At 35.2% G+C, this 15,029-nt stretch overlaps 1 protein-coding gene across 1 annotated transcript in view; it reads right to left on the reverse strand.

Annotated features, from left to right (window-relative positions):
- LOC107758573 (unconventional myosin-XVIIIb-like) overlaps nucleotides 1-15,029 on the reverse strand; it is a 50,248-nt gene that overhangs the window by 33,209 nt on the left and 2,010 nt on the right. Inside the window, exons 2-9 of the mRNA XM_016576345.1 lie at nucleotides 11,697-11,829; nucleotides 8,777-8,935; nucleotides 7,019-7,441; nucleotides 5,637-5,697; nucleotides 4,764-4,876; nucleotides 2,769-2,936; nucleotides 1,377-1,584; nucleotides 874-1,016 (exon numbers count right to left, since the gene is read on the reverse strand). Of these exons, the coding sequence (XP_016431831.1) occupies nucleotides 874-1,016; nucleotides 1,377-1,584; nucleotides 2,769-2,936; nucleotides 4,764-4,876; nucleotides 5,637-5,697; nucleotides 7,019-7,441; nucleotides 8,777-8,935; nucleotides 11,697-11,735 (1,314 nt within the window). The 5' untranslated portion in view covers nucleotides 11,736-11,829. The remainder of the gene's footprint in view (nucleotides 1-873; nucleotides 1,017-1,376; nucleotides 1,585-2,768; nucleotides 2,937-4,763; nucleotides 4,877-5,636; nucleotides 5,698-7,018; nucleotides 7,442-8,776; nucleotides 8,936-11,696; nucleotides 11,830-15,029) is intronic.

Raw genomic sequence — 15,029 nt, forward strand, 5'->3', positions numbered from 1 at the left:
TTACGGCTTATTTCTGCATTTCCGGCAAAATTATCTCCCCCCATTTCGTCCCGTCCTAGTACTAGCCTAGAGTCACTGAGTGAGAACAGATGGTAAACTGTCTTCGAGTTCGAAGGGGTGCAAACCGAGCCGTACGATTTGGTCAGTCGCACTTTTAAACACATTTTAGTTTTGCTATAGAAAATCTACAAATTCACACTCTGATTACATAGAGCAGCAGCAGAAAGCGCGTGAGGTTGTCATGGCAACCAGATACACTGCACGCTAATTACGGCTGCGCTTCTACTTTGCCACACTAAACTTAGCAATAAACATGAATACGAACACAAATAATACACAATAAACATGTCTGTCAAAACGATATCAAAGGAGGCTTTTATTAAGCAAATCAAGGAGTGAATTACTCATCCACTGCTTAAAAAAAAAATACTTTAGCTGGGTTTCCACAGGCAGGGTCACAATTATTTACAGTTTATGAAGCTAACGGTTTTTTGGGTTATGGTTCATAATGTAGAAAATTTTTAACATTGTATGCTGTATGTGCATAGGTAGCTAGCAAACGAGGAATACAGCTGTTAAGCTAATAGTCACATTTAGCTGAGTAAGATCATGATTGAGAAATGTTGGATACTGCTGGAAATGCTGCTTTGTCCCAATACTTTGGGCAATATAGTGTATGTTTGGTGCGGTAGGGAGCCCTACCACATATTCTTTCATAGGGCCCAAAATTGCTAGTGGCGCCCCTGTAGATAGATAGATAGATAGACAGACAGACAGACAGACAGACAGACAGATAGACAGATAAAGACAGATGTATGGGCAGATAGACAGACAGACAGACAGATAAACAGATGGACAGACAGATCAGAGAACCTGCAGATGTGCAGCAGCAGCGAGTCCGGCGTGGTTGAAGTCCAGTGAGAGCACCATAGCGAATCGACTCGAGGCCTCGCTGTGAGACGAGCCCACACACCCAAACGAGCGCAGCACTGTAAACACTGCCTGGAGCCGCTCTACTGCAGTTACACACACAAATCATGTCTCACAACCTGTGACAACAGACAAACACCCCTAAACAGCCTCTAAACTGTTGCTATAGCGTTTCACCTGTCACTTCATGTCAGTAGAAGCAGATTCACACACACACAAACGCTGATATTCAGTGGAACGAAACATGCCACACTGTGAGAGGAAGACGCTGTTGTAATTATAGGATAGGATCCTGTAACCACCAGAGGCTCTTGAGAAACAGAATCCATCCAGCGTGCAAATTATTCAAGCACTTATTCGACTAATTTCTATTGGTAATTTTTTATATTTTGTCTTCTGTTGTTCTGTAGCTTTGGCGTATCAACAGAAAAATTGGATGCACTCACAGGTAACGCTTCCTCCTGCTGTTCCCGCTTGTTTGAGCAGCTCCTGGGAAAATGACTGACAGGAAGTGGTCTTCCCTGTGCCACTGCGTCCCAAAGCCACCAGCGTCTGGTCCTTCCGCTGACCCACCATTGATACATACACCCTCCTCACCAGAGCCTGCAGTGGGCCAGGAGCCTCCCAGGTCTCCCAGCGTCTGCTCCGAAGCCCCTGAAGCAGAAAGCAAACACATTTTAATAAGCTAATTCATGTTCTGCATGTCACACCCTCACAAAACAGTTCTGTGGTGGCAGGGGCGTAACCATCATTTCAGAAGTGAGGAGGACAGAAATGTTATATATATATATATATATATATATATTCTGGGTCCGAATAAAACATCAGATCATGCACAGACTATACTGTCTTGAAAACCTCTATGCGAACACACTTGCCCGAAAAAGTGCGGGGGATGAATTTACGTGATATTAAAAGTGGGGGGGACACGTCCCCCGTGTCCCCCGTGTCCCCCACGTAATCTACGCCCCTGTGTGGTGGGACCAAAGTCTTCATCTTGAAATTACAGCATTCTGAGTAATAATTTTTTTTTTATGTTACATACATACATACCTAAATAAATAAATAAATATAGCCTATCACTGATATTAATAAATATAATAATAATAATAATAATTATAATTATAATAATTATTAAATATTAATACACACACACACGTGTGCAATTATTTTAATTGCACTAATTTAATTACATTTAAATTTGATGTACAATGCTACCTCAATAGAAATTCAGCAAATGAACTGAATTTAAAAGGCATTTATTTATTAAAGGCATTTTATTTTTATTTTATTTTTTCATGTTGGACAAAATGAAAGTTAATTAAATGAATAAAATAAATTTTTTAAAATGTAAAGAAATGAATGTATATATAACAATAGCCTACAACTGATATTAATTAATTAATAATATAATATAACCTATATATTTTATTTAAAAATGCACAATATGTTATATTAATACTATATAATATTATAATATTATAATTGATGTACAATGCTACTTTGATAGAAATTCAGCAACTGAACTGAATTTAAAAGGCATTTATTTATTAAAGGCATTTTATACAAAATGAAATTTAATTAATTAAATAAATAATAATAATAATAATAATAAAAATTAGATTTTAAAAGGCATTCTCAATTCAATTCTAAATAGTGCAAAAACAAAAAACAAGAAAAACACAGCAATACCATAGTACTTTTTTTTTTTATAAGTAAACTAAATTAATCAATACATTTACGACTAATGTGCTGCATATAACTACTCTAACTAATGTCAAACTAAATGTGTCATCATACAGGCCTCACTGATGGTTTTGTAAATACACTGATCTTACCTTGCCTGGCGGGGACAGTGGAGGCCACAGAGCCAGTAGATTGGGCCCCGCGTGGGTCAAGGGTAGATGTCCTTTAGCTCGGCTGGTCAAAGTGTGAAGGACGCTTGACTCGTTCACGCTCACGAGGTCGCTCAAGTCCTCACACAGGTCCAGCTCAGGTGGGTTCAGCTGACAACACAACCAGCAAGAGACATAAGCACTGGTCACGCACATCATATGATGAGTTAGAAGTAGAGGTGTAACGGTACACATAGTTGTATCGAAAATATTCGGTTCTGGTCTTTCGTTTCAAATACAGCGTTGTTTTAACCACTACACGTGCAGAACTTGAAACTAGTTTTATAGTTTTATATATTGTTACTTTTGATAAGAAACAAAGTCCGCGGATCACGACTTTACTACTAGCTACAGCCCAAAATAAACATGAATGAACATCAGAAGGCGTGTTGAAAGAAACAGTACAACTTATTGAAATGTATCAAGTTTCATGTAATTGCTCAATCAGTGTTTCAACCGCGGAAATTAAACAATATGTCACCTAGCATTACATTATCTCAGGTAAGTCATTCAGTGTCAACAGCTCGTAAGCTCAAGTCTAGAGAAGAGCATTTCGCCAAATATATGCACTATATTAGCCTATATATTCATTTTATTTCACTTAACCTCTTAGTCATGTTTTAATTATTTAATATATGCTTAAATAAATCTGTCATTAAACGAGTTATGACAGCCACTGTAAAAGACTATATCTGAACAATGAATTGGAGTAGAAATATTATAAATAGATGCAGAAGTTAATGTAAAAACAGCTTCATCTGCAATTTACATGGTTACATACAATTTTTAATTTGAGTGTTGATTATTAAGTCTTATAAATAAATAAAAATATAAAAAATAAAGAGAATTGAGTTTAATAGCTTGGCCTCTGCTGTTAACTGTAATTGTATTATAGTAATATGCAAGTAATAGGGCTTCCTATATAGTTCACTGCATTAGCCGAGGTCAATTTTATCCTTAAGAAAATTGTAACTACAGTTGAATTTAAAGAAAGCAGCAATTTGTTCAGTTTGAGGCACAATATGTAAGATTTTTTTATTAAAATATCCAAAAACCACTAGAACAGTGTTATATATTTTGCTGACTTGTGTACTTACATTATCCCAAATGTTTCGAAGAATGTTTAAATTAGTGTTGGGTCGTTCTTGAACGATTCGTTCGTTTTGAACGAATCTTTAATGTGACTCGGGAAGAACGAGTCGTCTCGGGGAGTGATTCGTTCAGTCGCGCATGCGCAACATCCTATAGGTTCTGTACTGGAATTAGTCAAGTAGTTCACCTGATTCGAGTCTTCGGGTTTTTCCGAGTCGTTCGTTCATCACGTGACAGCCCATAAGTTTACCCTATGCAGTCTGAGCCGGAAAGAGATAGACCGGTGACGACCGCACAGAGTAGCATTATAACAGAACTTTCAAATGTATCTAGTATGATAAAACAGCGCTGCTTTTTTCCCCCACATACGCACGACCGGAAGGAGCGGAAGCGGTCGACTGTGGCATAATAAAAGCTCCGCTGCTTTCGAGCCGTGTGTGTCGCGCTCGTTCAGCGGCCTCGTTTCACCTCACCCTGCTTTATTCTACTACGTTAATAAATCATTAGCTCATCCATGAACATGATTTCTGCCCGAGTCCCGCCGGATTGCGTCGGCTGTGGGGATGAAGACCACAACTCCCATGATTCCACACTCAGTCACAGCCTCATCAAACTACGCCTTTGTTTCTTTGTTTATTTTGAATACGCGCCCTCTAGTGGCGAAAACTTACATATTGTGCCTTTAACCACTGTTTAATAAAACAATTTTAAAAAGCAGTTTTGTGTTTTTTCCCCCTGCTGTACTGAAAACATACTGAACCATTACATTGTCAAAACTGAGGTACATACTGAACCGTCATGTTTGTGTACCATTACACCCCTAATTAATAGCGCTGAATAGTTCACCTTTTCAATCTCATACTGGGATACATCATGAACGGATCCATCAGAGTCCAGTCGAACCCTCACCCTGCCGTCAGGGAGCTCCGGTGTGCCTTCGTCCGGCTTCAGCTGAGTGGCTAAGACAAATCAGAGGCAAGGCAGGTCAAAGGTCACTGAAATACTCAATGTAAATCTAATATTTTGTGTACAGGGTCGTGATATGTGTAAACCAGTGGCGTTTGGCTATACCAGACTTGGAGCAACAACTTGCATGGACTATTTTTATGGTGCTTTTGTTCTTTTTAGAGCCTGACAGATTTTGGCTCAGGAACATACTGCAGTACTGTGTGTTTTATGCAATAATCTTTGAATCGTATAACATGGCAGCCTCGGCGCGCAGATTTAGCGAGGCTATGAGCCTTATAAGCTAAGAACACTAAACCCATTCATCACTAAACTGAAGTAAAGCTAACGGCACCACAGATCCGATCAGCAAGAAGATAAGCTGTGAGCCTGTTAACCCGTTTACCATCTTTTCATGCAAAGAGTAGACTCTTGCACCAGAAGAGATATATTTTAAGCAATATTAAGTTAAAATACGGGAGCGGGAGCAGACAGTGAAGGCAATGGGGCTGCTTTTACATAGTACGAAAACAGTGACTTCTGGGATAGTCCCAAAAATAATAATAAGGCCACATGTAAATATAGCATAATCTAAAACAGCACGCTATTAATTACCTGCAACTCAACAACACAGGAGAGCTGGTCTAGTGTTCAGACATGACTTATAAACCAAAACAACTACTAAAACTGACCGAACAATGTGTCATTAACAACAGATTCTGTTCTCTTAAATGTCAGGTGGACAGTCCAGCACAGGTATAAGAGGTGACTAACCGAGTGTATAACCGTCTTTGTGTGCGTACCACACCTTGCCAGCTTCATACCACACATCCCTCTGCAGAGAGAAAAAGAAAGAGACATACTGTAAAACAACTTTACTACAATTCAGTGTTGTTACTGTTAACCAAAAAAAAATAAATCAGTAATTGAAACTTGAAAACTTGAAAAACTTATACCATTATTATGTTGCCTTGGAAAACTAACTGAAACAAACAAGTTGAAGTACTAACATTTCTAACACTGAAATAAAAATAAATCAAAGCAAATAATATCTTTCTTTACAAAACAAAATATGATGTACCTCATTAACCATGTGCATGTTTTGCAAGAAAGAGTTGGATAATAAAAAAAAAGTTAATAAATTAAAATAAATCAAAGCTAAATATAGTTATATATAACAAAAACTAATTTAAAAAGCACATAAAAATGTCAAAACCTTAAAAATTAACTTCAATTAACTAATTCAAAATTTTTTAAATTAAAAATATATATATATATATTAAAATTTAATTTAAATTAAATGTATTCATGTTTAATAACAATTTAAAATTTATTTTAAAAAGTATAAATACTAGAATAGTATATAAATAATATTAAAATAACACTGCTACAACCTTGCTAATAGTTAATGCAGTAATGTCTTGACTGTTAACATTAATGTGATAAATGCTACAGCAATAATACAAAATATTGATAATAAATGAAGCGAATAATAGCGATCTCATAATATAATCATTTCCTGATGGATGAAATCAAGCCCCAGTTTACTTTTTGTCTTGATTAATACTAAGCTGATTTCCATCTCTGAGTAGTAAATAAAACAGGCGATTGTAAAAACAGATCAAGTTAAATACATTATTGTGGGAAATAATGCTGTATTTGTGAGATCAAAGTTATAATTATACAAGTTTTAACTGTGAGAAATGATCAGTTACGTGAAAGTCAATTATTTTAATAAATGATTACTTATTTTTATATTAATATTAATATAATACTTAAATAATAAAATAGTATTAATACTATTATTAATTAATATATTAATTAATATAATAATATTTGCATTTTTTTTTTTTTTTTACTCCAGACTGTTCAGTCTCATTCTGAAATATGTCACATTAGGTCGTACATGTTATTTCATGTTGACCTCAGATCCCAGAAAACAATACACCAATCTTAAGAACATCGGGAAATGTTTTTATCTTTACAAAAACTTTCATTTTTGAAAGCCTAGAGAAGACTGTGGTCAGAATTCATCCAAAACTTGACAAAAACAGTCACTTTTGGACATGGTGAAGGCACTAGAGATGCATGCACAGTAGATCTGTATGCCATAGCACTAGCAGTGATGTTTGGTGTATTTGTGATGTTCTACTTACCACTGGCACCTTGTGCTCTTCTCTTATGGGGGTTACAGTCATCTGACCCTCAGGCTCTTGCCTCGGCTCTTTCACTTCCTGTTTCAGGGGTTTAACTTCCTGTTGTACCTTTACTTCTTCTTTCTTCACTTCTTTTTCCATTGGTGGTGCTGGAGATTTGGCTGTATCTGTCCTGGGACTGGGCATCTGCTCCTGCCAGCTGACCTCTGGAGTGCTGGACTCTGAGCCAGTTTTGTGATTTTTTGGGTCTGGTGACATGATCCTCCTGGGAGAGGATGTTTTCTTCTCTGTCAGCGCAGTGTGGCGGCCGCGTTCCCCGTTCACCAGCTGCTCCGCTCGTAGTGCCATCTCCGCTTCCAGTATCGGTGGAGTTTGGTCGGGAAGTAAGAAGTTCTGGACCAGGTTGTCGCTGAGTTTCCTGGGCTGTGAGGGGTGTTAAAAACACAAGGAGTCTGGTGTAAGTCATCTTCACATGAAAACAAGACCCTCACCTGCTGGTAAAGCCAACTAAAACCAGCTCATAACGGTGAGGTAATAAACGATAACAGTCAGTGCCATCGATTATTTGAAAGAAGCTTCTTAAGAAAGAAGTTAAGACATTTCTTACGATTCTAAGAGGTTCTTAAAAATGTTCTCAACTGCAATTACTGAAAAGGTTTACAAATATTTTCTTACAAAAACTTTGTTTTTCTTAGGAAAGAAGCCAAGTTTGTACGGATGTTAATGGTAATTCCTGAAAATTTTAATTTAAGGCATTTTTTAAGACAAATTAAGTTTGTAACAATGTTCTTGAAAGTTATTTAAAGACAATCTTAAATTCTTACTTTTTTTCTTAAGAACATTTTTTTCTTAAGAAAAAATGAAGACATTTCTTAAGATGAATCCAAATGAATCCAATTCAAATTCTTGCAGTTCTTGAAAAATGTTTAAGTTCTTGATGAATTCTAAAAATTCCTAAGTGTAATTCTTGAAAAATGTGCAAATATTCTACGTTCGTTAGAATGTTTCTACTTGTAATTCTCGTTTTTGAACATCTTATTTTCAGTTCTTAAGATTAAGTTTGAGAGATTTCTTAAGATAAAGTTTGTATAGCAATATTTTCTTAAGAGCATCTTTATAGCTTTTCTTAAAGAAGTTTGTAAGAATGTTACCAAGAGCAATTCTCGAAAAAACCTTAAGTTTGGAAATATTTTCTTGAAACATCTTATTGTTTTTAAGTTAAGACATTTCTTAAGATGAATTCTAAGAAGTTTGAGAATTAAGAATGCTCGTAAGTGCAACTCTTTCTAAGGTTTGCAAATATCGTCTTAAGAACATCTTATTTTTTTTCACAATCACACATTTCCTTATTTAATTTAAACCAATACATGCATTAAACATCTTATCTTGTGGGATTTAAGTTGGATGTTATCCAAACTTTAAAGTGGTTATTTATGGGAACCAAGCTTTTCAGCAATTCACACATTCTAAGAACATTCTTTTCAGGAATTCAAATTATTCTTAACTTTTGTCTTTAGAGCATGCTGAAGAAATGTTTTGGGGAATACAAAATATTCTTAAATCTATTCTTAAGTGAGACAGTTGTTATGAAAAATGTTATTCTGAAGAATATTTCGTCTGCCCCCTGGTAAATCATCTTGGTCAAGTTGGTTGGAACTGATGGACCACCTTGGAACCATCCGCTTCAGTGTTAAATAACCCACTTGACCTGCTAAAACTTTTCCCCGCAGAATCCCACCCAGTGAAGTGAGATCTCACCGTCTTTTCCTCTTTGAGTTCTGGCTCTTTGTGGTGTGTCTCTTTCTCGGTCTCTCTCACCAGCTGTTTGAGGAATCCTCCCGGGACGGCAGAGAGAGGAGGAGGAGGAGGAGGAGGAGGCTGTGCGGCAGTGACGGGAGACTTCTTCTCCTCCTTGATCTGCTCACGGATGAGGAATACAGGAGCTCCAGTCATGAACTCCATACAAACAAACAAACTGTCCATCTAACTGACGCAATCACAGGAAAACTGCTTAGAAGGTAACAACATTCCCACTGCAAACTTGCATTTTCTTATTATTTTGCCATAACATTTTACATAAGATTGTTTTAAGAATGGTTTATTTTTATATGGAAAACAAATTGAAAAAAAAAAAAAAAAAAAAAAAAAAATTACAAAAATAAAACTGATGCATGTACAAAAAAAAAACCATTTTCATTTCAATATTTAAAAGTATTTAAAAATAAATAGCTAAAATAAATATTAAGATATACTTATAAATTTATCTTTGATAACTTTATATTTATATATATTAATACACAGTAATGTATTTGTATGTGTGTGTGTATATATATATATATATACAGTGGGTACGGAAGTAGATATATATTTGTATACATAATCACTTGAATTAACCCAACCTGTATTTTAAGAGTGGAAATGCATGCATTTTCTTGCTCCTTGAAGTACATTTTCTTATATATTTTGACATTTGAAGGTTTTTCAGAATCAGAATCAGAAAGAGCTTTTATGCATATTGTTTTAAGATGTTTTTTTTCTGGAAAACAAAAAAAATGTAATAAAAAAAAGACAAATATTTTTTAATATCTTGTCTTGTTTTCTAGTAAAAATAAAACTCAATTTAATGAGGTTTATGCAAAATGAGAAATATAAAAATATAGTATAAAAATATAACAACAACAATAATAGTTTTCATAAGTAAATGCATCATGTTTTAGGGATATTAAGAAACATGCGCAAACAAACATGCCAATACAAAACCATTTTTATTTTGGAAAATAATAACTTCTCTCGTCCAGCACGATAACTTACTAAAGCCTGATATGTGACCCTGGAGCACAAAACCAGTCATAAGGGTCAATTTTTCAAAATTGAGATTTGTACATCATCTGAAATCCGAATAAATGAGCTTTCCATTGATGTATGGTTTGAATATTTGGCCGAGATACAACTATTTGAAAATCTGGAATCTGAGGGTGCAAAAAAATCTAAATATTGAGAAAATCATCTTTAAAGTTGTCCAAATGAAGTTCTTAGCAATGCATATTACTAAGCAAAAATTAAGTTTTAATATATTTATGGTAAGAAATTTACAAAATATCTTCATGGAACATAATCTTTACTTAATATCCTAATGATTTTGGCATAAAAGAAAAATCAATCATTTTGACCCATACAATATATTTTTGGCTATTGCTAAAAATATACCCCAGTGACTTAAGACTGGTTTTGTGCTCCAGGGTCACATAATTTGTTCGCTTGTGTATGCTAAGAAGCTATATACATCCATCATTTCCAATTTACCATGGTTCATGCACAGTACACATAAAAAAGGTATTTGTAGTACAACCATAGTGACCACAAGCAAACCTATTTGGCATAAAAATGTATAGCTTAAACGTATAGCAAATGCAGGCTACTACAAATTATTGTCAAATTATTCTCTTACTTTCCCAGTAAGCATGACTATTTATCATGAATCTTCTACCAAAATACTGTAGGCTACTACAGGTAGTTGTACCATAGTAAAACCATGGTTAATTTTCATGAGGGTGAAAACTAAAGACACGATAATTTTAGTAAGCGTCCTATATACGCACTGAAAGTTTCCACTGATGCCCTTGCCGCTCTATTAGCAGCACAAGCAGTGATATTAAACACATGTGAGCTGAGGGCAGTAGATGTCCTTCAGCAGGCCAGCAGAGCTGAAACACTAGATACAGTCTACAATAACTGCACTTCATGAGCGCTAGCCAGCGGAGAGCATTCAGTCTGCAATACCAGCTAGCTTAAACTGCCTGTGAAGCTAGTATGCTGCTGTATAGTTAAGTGCACATGGCAGTTGAGAACAATTGGAAAAGTAATTTATTAGAGTTAGTTTAGAATAATAAAGACCTAATGACAGATTCAAGTGGAGTTAAAACCCTTAATTTACAGAGTAACGTCACCCATGCTAAGACTCCTGTCATCCTAAAGTGGACCACCATAGAGAGCCACTGAGCAGCAACATGGGTCACCCTGTGAGAATTAAAGCCTGCTTAAAATTGTGATATGAAATATTAATGAATTTAGTGTTGGAGACATTTGGTGAAAGGTTTTAATAAATATTATATATGTTTGTTATTTCCACTAAGTACTTTTTATATATATATATATTCCAATATATTTTGTCATTTGAAGGTCTAAAACAAAATATTTTATATAAAAAATGTATATGTATATTTTTTTTTACAATGTATAAAGTTTTTAATGTGAGTTAAGGTAAATAAGCAACATTTATGATACTTTTGTGATACTATGTGATATTGTGATACCATTCATGATGCTATTAGATTTGACAATGTAGTTAAAATATAATATTGACAAGCACAGATTTCAGTCTTTCCTCTATCACAGAAGCTGTACTTTTTATGTTTAATACCTAGACTGAAAATAGCTGCCGGACGGCACTGACCATGTGAACTGAATTACTTTACACAAACATAGAGACATAGGCAGTCTTTTGACTTTCATATTCAAGTTCATGTCAGTGTGTGGTCTGTGTGAGACTGAGGCTGGACTACAAGCATCTCCAAAAGGACAGTGATTATTGTTGAACTGGTGCTGGTTAATAAACGGAGTTAAGCAGCAGTCGGGTTAGTTGAGCTGAACTCCATGCATGCAGCCGTCCTGCACCTCCCTTCTGTTCCCAGAGTTTTAAGCGTGAGGAGAGCGCCATGGCGGGACGAGGTCGGACTGGGAGATCTCAGCCAGGTGTGATGTGAGGGAGGACACAAAGTGGAGCAAAAAATGGAAACAGTGACACTGTGGACCTGCAGACGGAGAAAGAGACACAAAACATGAGCGATTATCATAATATACTGGAGTGAATATCGTGGATAAAATCCTGGACAAATTTAATCCCGAAACATACATAAAAAATATAATATAAAAAAGTATTATGATTATTATGATTATTAATAATATTTTCTTAAATTAACAGAAAACAATATAATAATGGTAATATCTGCAACACTGTATAAATATATAGTTAAATAGAATGAATAAATAAAAGAATAATTATGAATTAATATATTAATACAAAACCTTCCCTCATCCAGCACGATAACTTACTAAAGCTTGATATTTAGCTTACTTATGCTAACATAGTTCATTTATAGTAAACATGAAAATGTTACTTGTAGTAAGACAGTAGTAACCACTGTAAAAAATTAAATTAACATTATTAAAAAAAAAACATTTAAAAAGAATTTATGAAAAATGTACAACATAAACATTTATTAACTGTAGGCTATTATTGTGCATCACTGTGAAAATGATTATTTTACTCTACCAATCTTAGCATGACAAAACACTCAGTTACTACAGGTTTTATATAATATAAATGGTATTATTATAAATATATTATTAAATATTATTACTACTGTATTTTTAAAATATGTAATATTGTATAAATATATAGTCAAATAGTCAATATAGTAAAACATAATTTATAAATAAATAATAATTATTGTATTTATAATGAATATATATACATACACTTATATATATATATATATATATAACACACACACACACACACACATATATATATATGTGTGTGTGTGCATGAGATTCCCTCTAAATGTGTTTTTTAATATGCAATGTTGTATAAATATAGTTAAATATAATTAATAAATTCCTAACTAATAGATTCCAAATTAATAAATTGTATTTAACTTTTATTAATAAATAATATATTTTGAGAGATTATTTTCATGACTCTGTCTAAACATGCTTTTAATATGTAATATATCATTATTAAATAACTAATAATTATATTTCTAAAATATAATATAATATAATTTTGTTATTTGCATTGTGAAATTATTGTCATGAAATTCCTCTAAATAAATACGGTTTCTTAAATCCAGAATTTGTGTGTGAAATCTAGGCAAACTGGTGAAACAGACATTAGCAGATACAGGATGTGTTATGCAAATTATTTCGCACATCAAAAACATCTCTGCGTCTTCACTTGCTGCTCTGCTGGTGTGAGACGTTTATGCATTACATCATTTCAAAGGAAACAAAACTTCTCACTTTTTGCTCTTCTTTTACCAACAGTTTAACCCAGAACGATTTAAAGCAGGAGAGAACGAAAGGCCCGGCTGACCGGTGCGAGTAACAGAGGTCATCGCTCAGCAAACGTACCCTACGGCAGGAGACCTGGCCATAATTAATATTGGCGTTTGCTAAGGAGCTGAGGATGTTGCTGATATATAAATATTAAACCTTGAAACGCAACTCCATGCATTTAGAGAGAAGGAAGGACCGGAGTCACATCTACAGTAGGAAACTGAATATCTTATGGACTTGGGTAGGGGTAAAGCCACAGAAACCACCAAGAACACTCTAGAAACCTGCTAACAACCACCCAAAACACCCTGAAATCATTGCAGTGAGTTTTGCACAGGCAAATACACCGAAAACTAAAATCTGGAAGTAGGCTGTTGACGACAAATCCAACTGAGCTTCTTCAGGCAATAAGGCACTAAATGAAAGAGATTATGTTCTTCCACAGTCTTCAGTGAAACATTCGCTCCATGATAAACACGGACCACCTGCTCCAGCAACACAAAACACATGACGAAAACAAACCCAGAAGCTGAGTCTAATGAAGGCCAAATGGCAGGAATTGACTGGAAACAGCGCAGATCTGTGCTTCATTACCATGTCAGTGTTCAGCCAGCAGTTTTTCATTTTAGAAATCTGTTTCACTCTGTTGACATTTTGTTCACTTGAGCTGCTGTAAGCATTTACATTTCTGACATTTCAGTGTTACCACTTTTGGCAAACTCCAAGGAATCTACCAGTTCATTATATATTATTATTATTATACGATGACAAAAACCTATATTATTCTACCAAAACAAACAAACAAAAAAAGGCTGTTCACATATTACAATGAAAAATAAATACAAATTAAATAAAAATAATAATAATACAATTATGTGCCACATCCTTAAAGAGGAAATGAATATAAGATAAAATAAAATAATTAATAGCTTGCAATTTAATCTCTAAACGGCACCATGGTACACTCTAAAAAAAAAAAAAGGGTTCTTCAGCGGTTCTTTGGAGTGGTTAAGGTGCTATATAGCACCACTACTGTATAAAGAACCTGTTAAGCCCCTTTATGGTTCTTCAGCGGTTCTTTGGAGTCGATGAGGTGCTATATAGCACCACTACCGTATCGCTGATAGCAGAGGAGCGGATCCAGCGAAAGCTTGATGGAGCGACGCGGAATGAAAAAGTTTTTTCAGGAGTCGTGGCAATAGAGGCGGCGCAACTATAACATGTGAATAATCCCGTCCACTCTAAAGCGGTACTGAACTGCAGTGGAAACGCAAACAGAGCCGAGCCGTGCCACGCAGTGGAAAAGCGCCATTAGTCTCTTAGTTTAGTTGGGGAAAGGGTTAAAACAACATTAAAATACAGTCTATTTCTTGAAGATATACATTTTTTTTTGCCCCCAAGGCCCCCATAAGGAAATATTCCAGGGCCCCCACATGAGACCTTTGACCTCAGAAAAAAAGGACCTCTCCACAAACAGCAACACCAACTTCACACATTACTAACCAGTTAGACTTTATTTCTGGAGTATCTAAAACAGAAGTTTATATAGCACCACTACTGTATAAAGAACCTGTTAAGCCCCTTTATGGTTCTTCAGCGGTTCTTTGGAGTTGATGAGGTGCTATATAGCACCACTACCGTAAAACCTGTAAGCCCCTGTATAGTTCTTTAAAGGTTCTTTAACTCTCTCTTATGGCGCTTTTCCACTGCATGGTACAGCACGGTACACTCTAAAAAATGCTGGGTTAAATTCAAGCCAGTGCTGGGTAAAATAGGGACAAACCCAGCAATTGGGCTGTTTTGACCCAGCGGTTGGGTTAAATGTTTAACCCAACCTTCTGGGTAGTAACCCAACCGCTGGGTCAAAACAACCCAATTGCTGGGTTTGTCCCTA

The sequence above is a fragment of the Sinocyclocheilus rhinocerous genome, unplaced genomic scaffold (genome assembly GCF_001515625.1).
Source record: "Sinocyclocheilus rhinocerous isolate Xijiao unplaced genomic scaffold, SAMN03320098_v1.1 scaffold623, whole genome shotgun sequence".
Lineage (NCBI taxonomy): Eukaryota > Metazoa > Chordata > Actinopteri > Cypriniformes > Cyprinidae > Sinocyclocheilus > Sinocyclocheilus rhinocerous.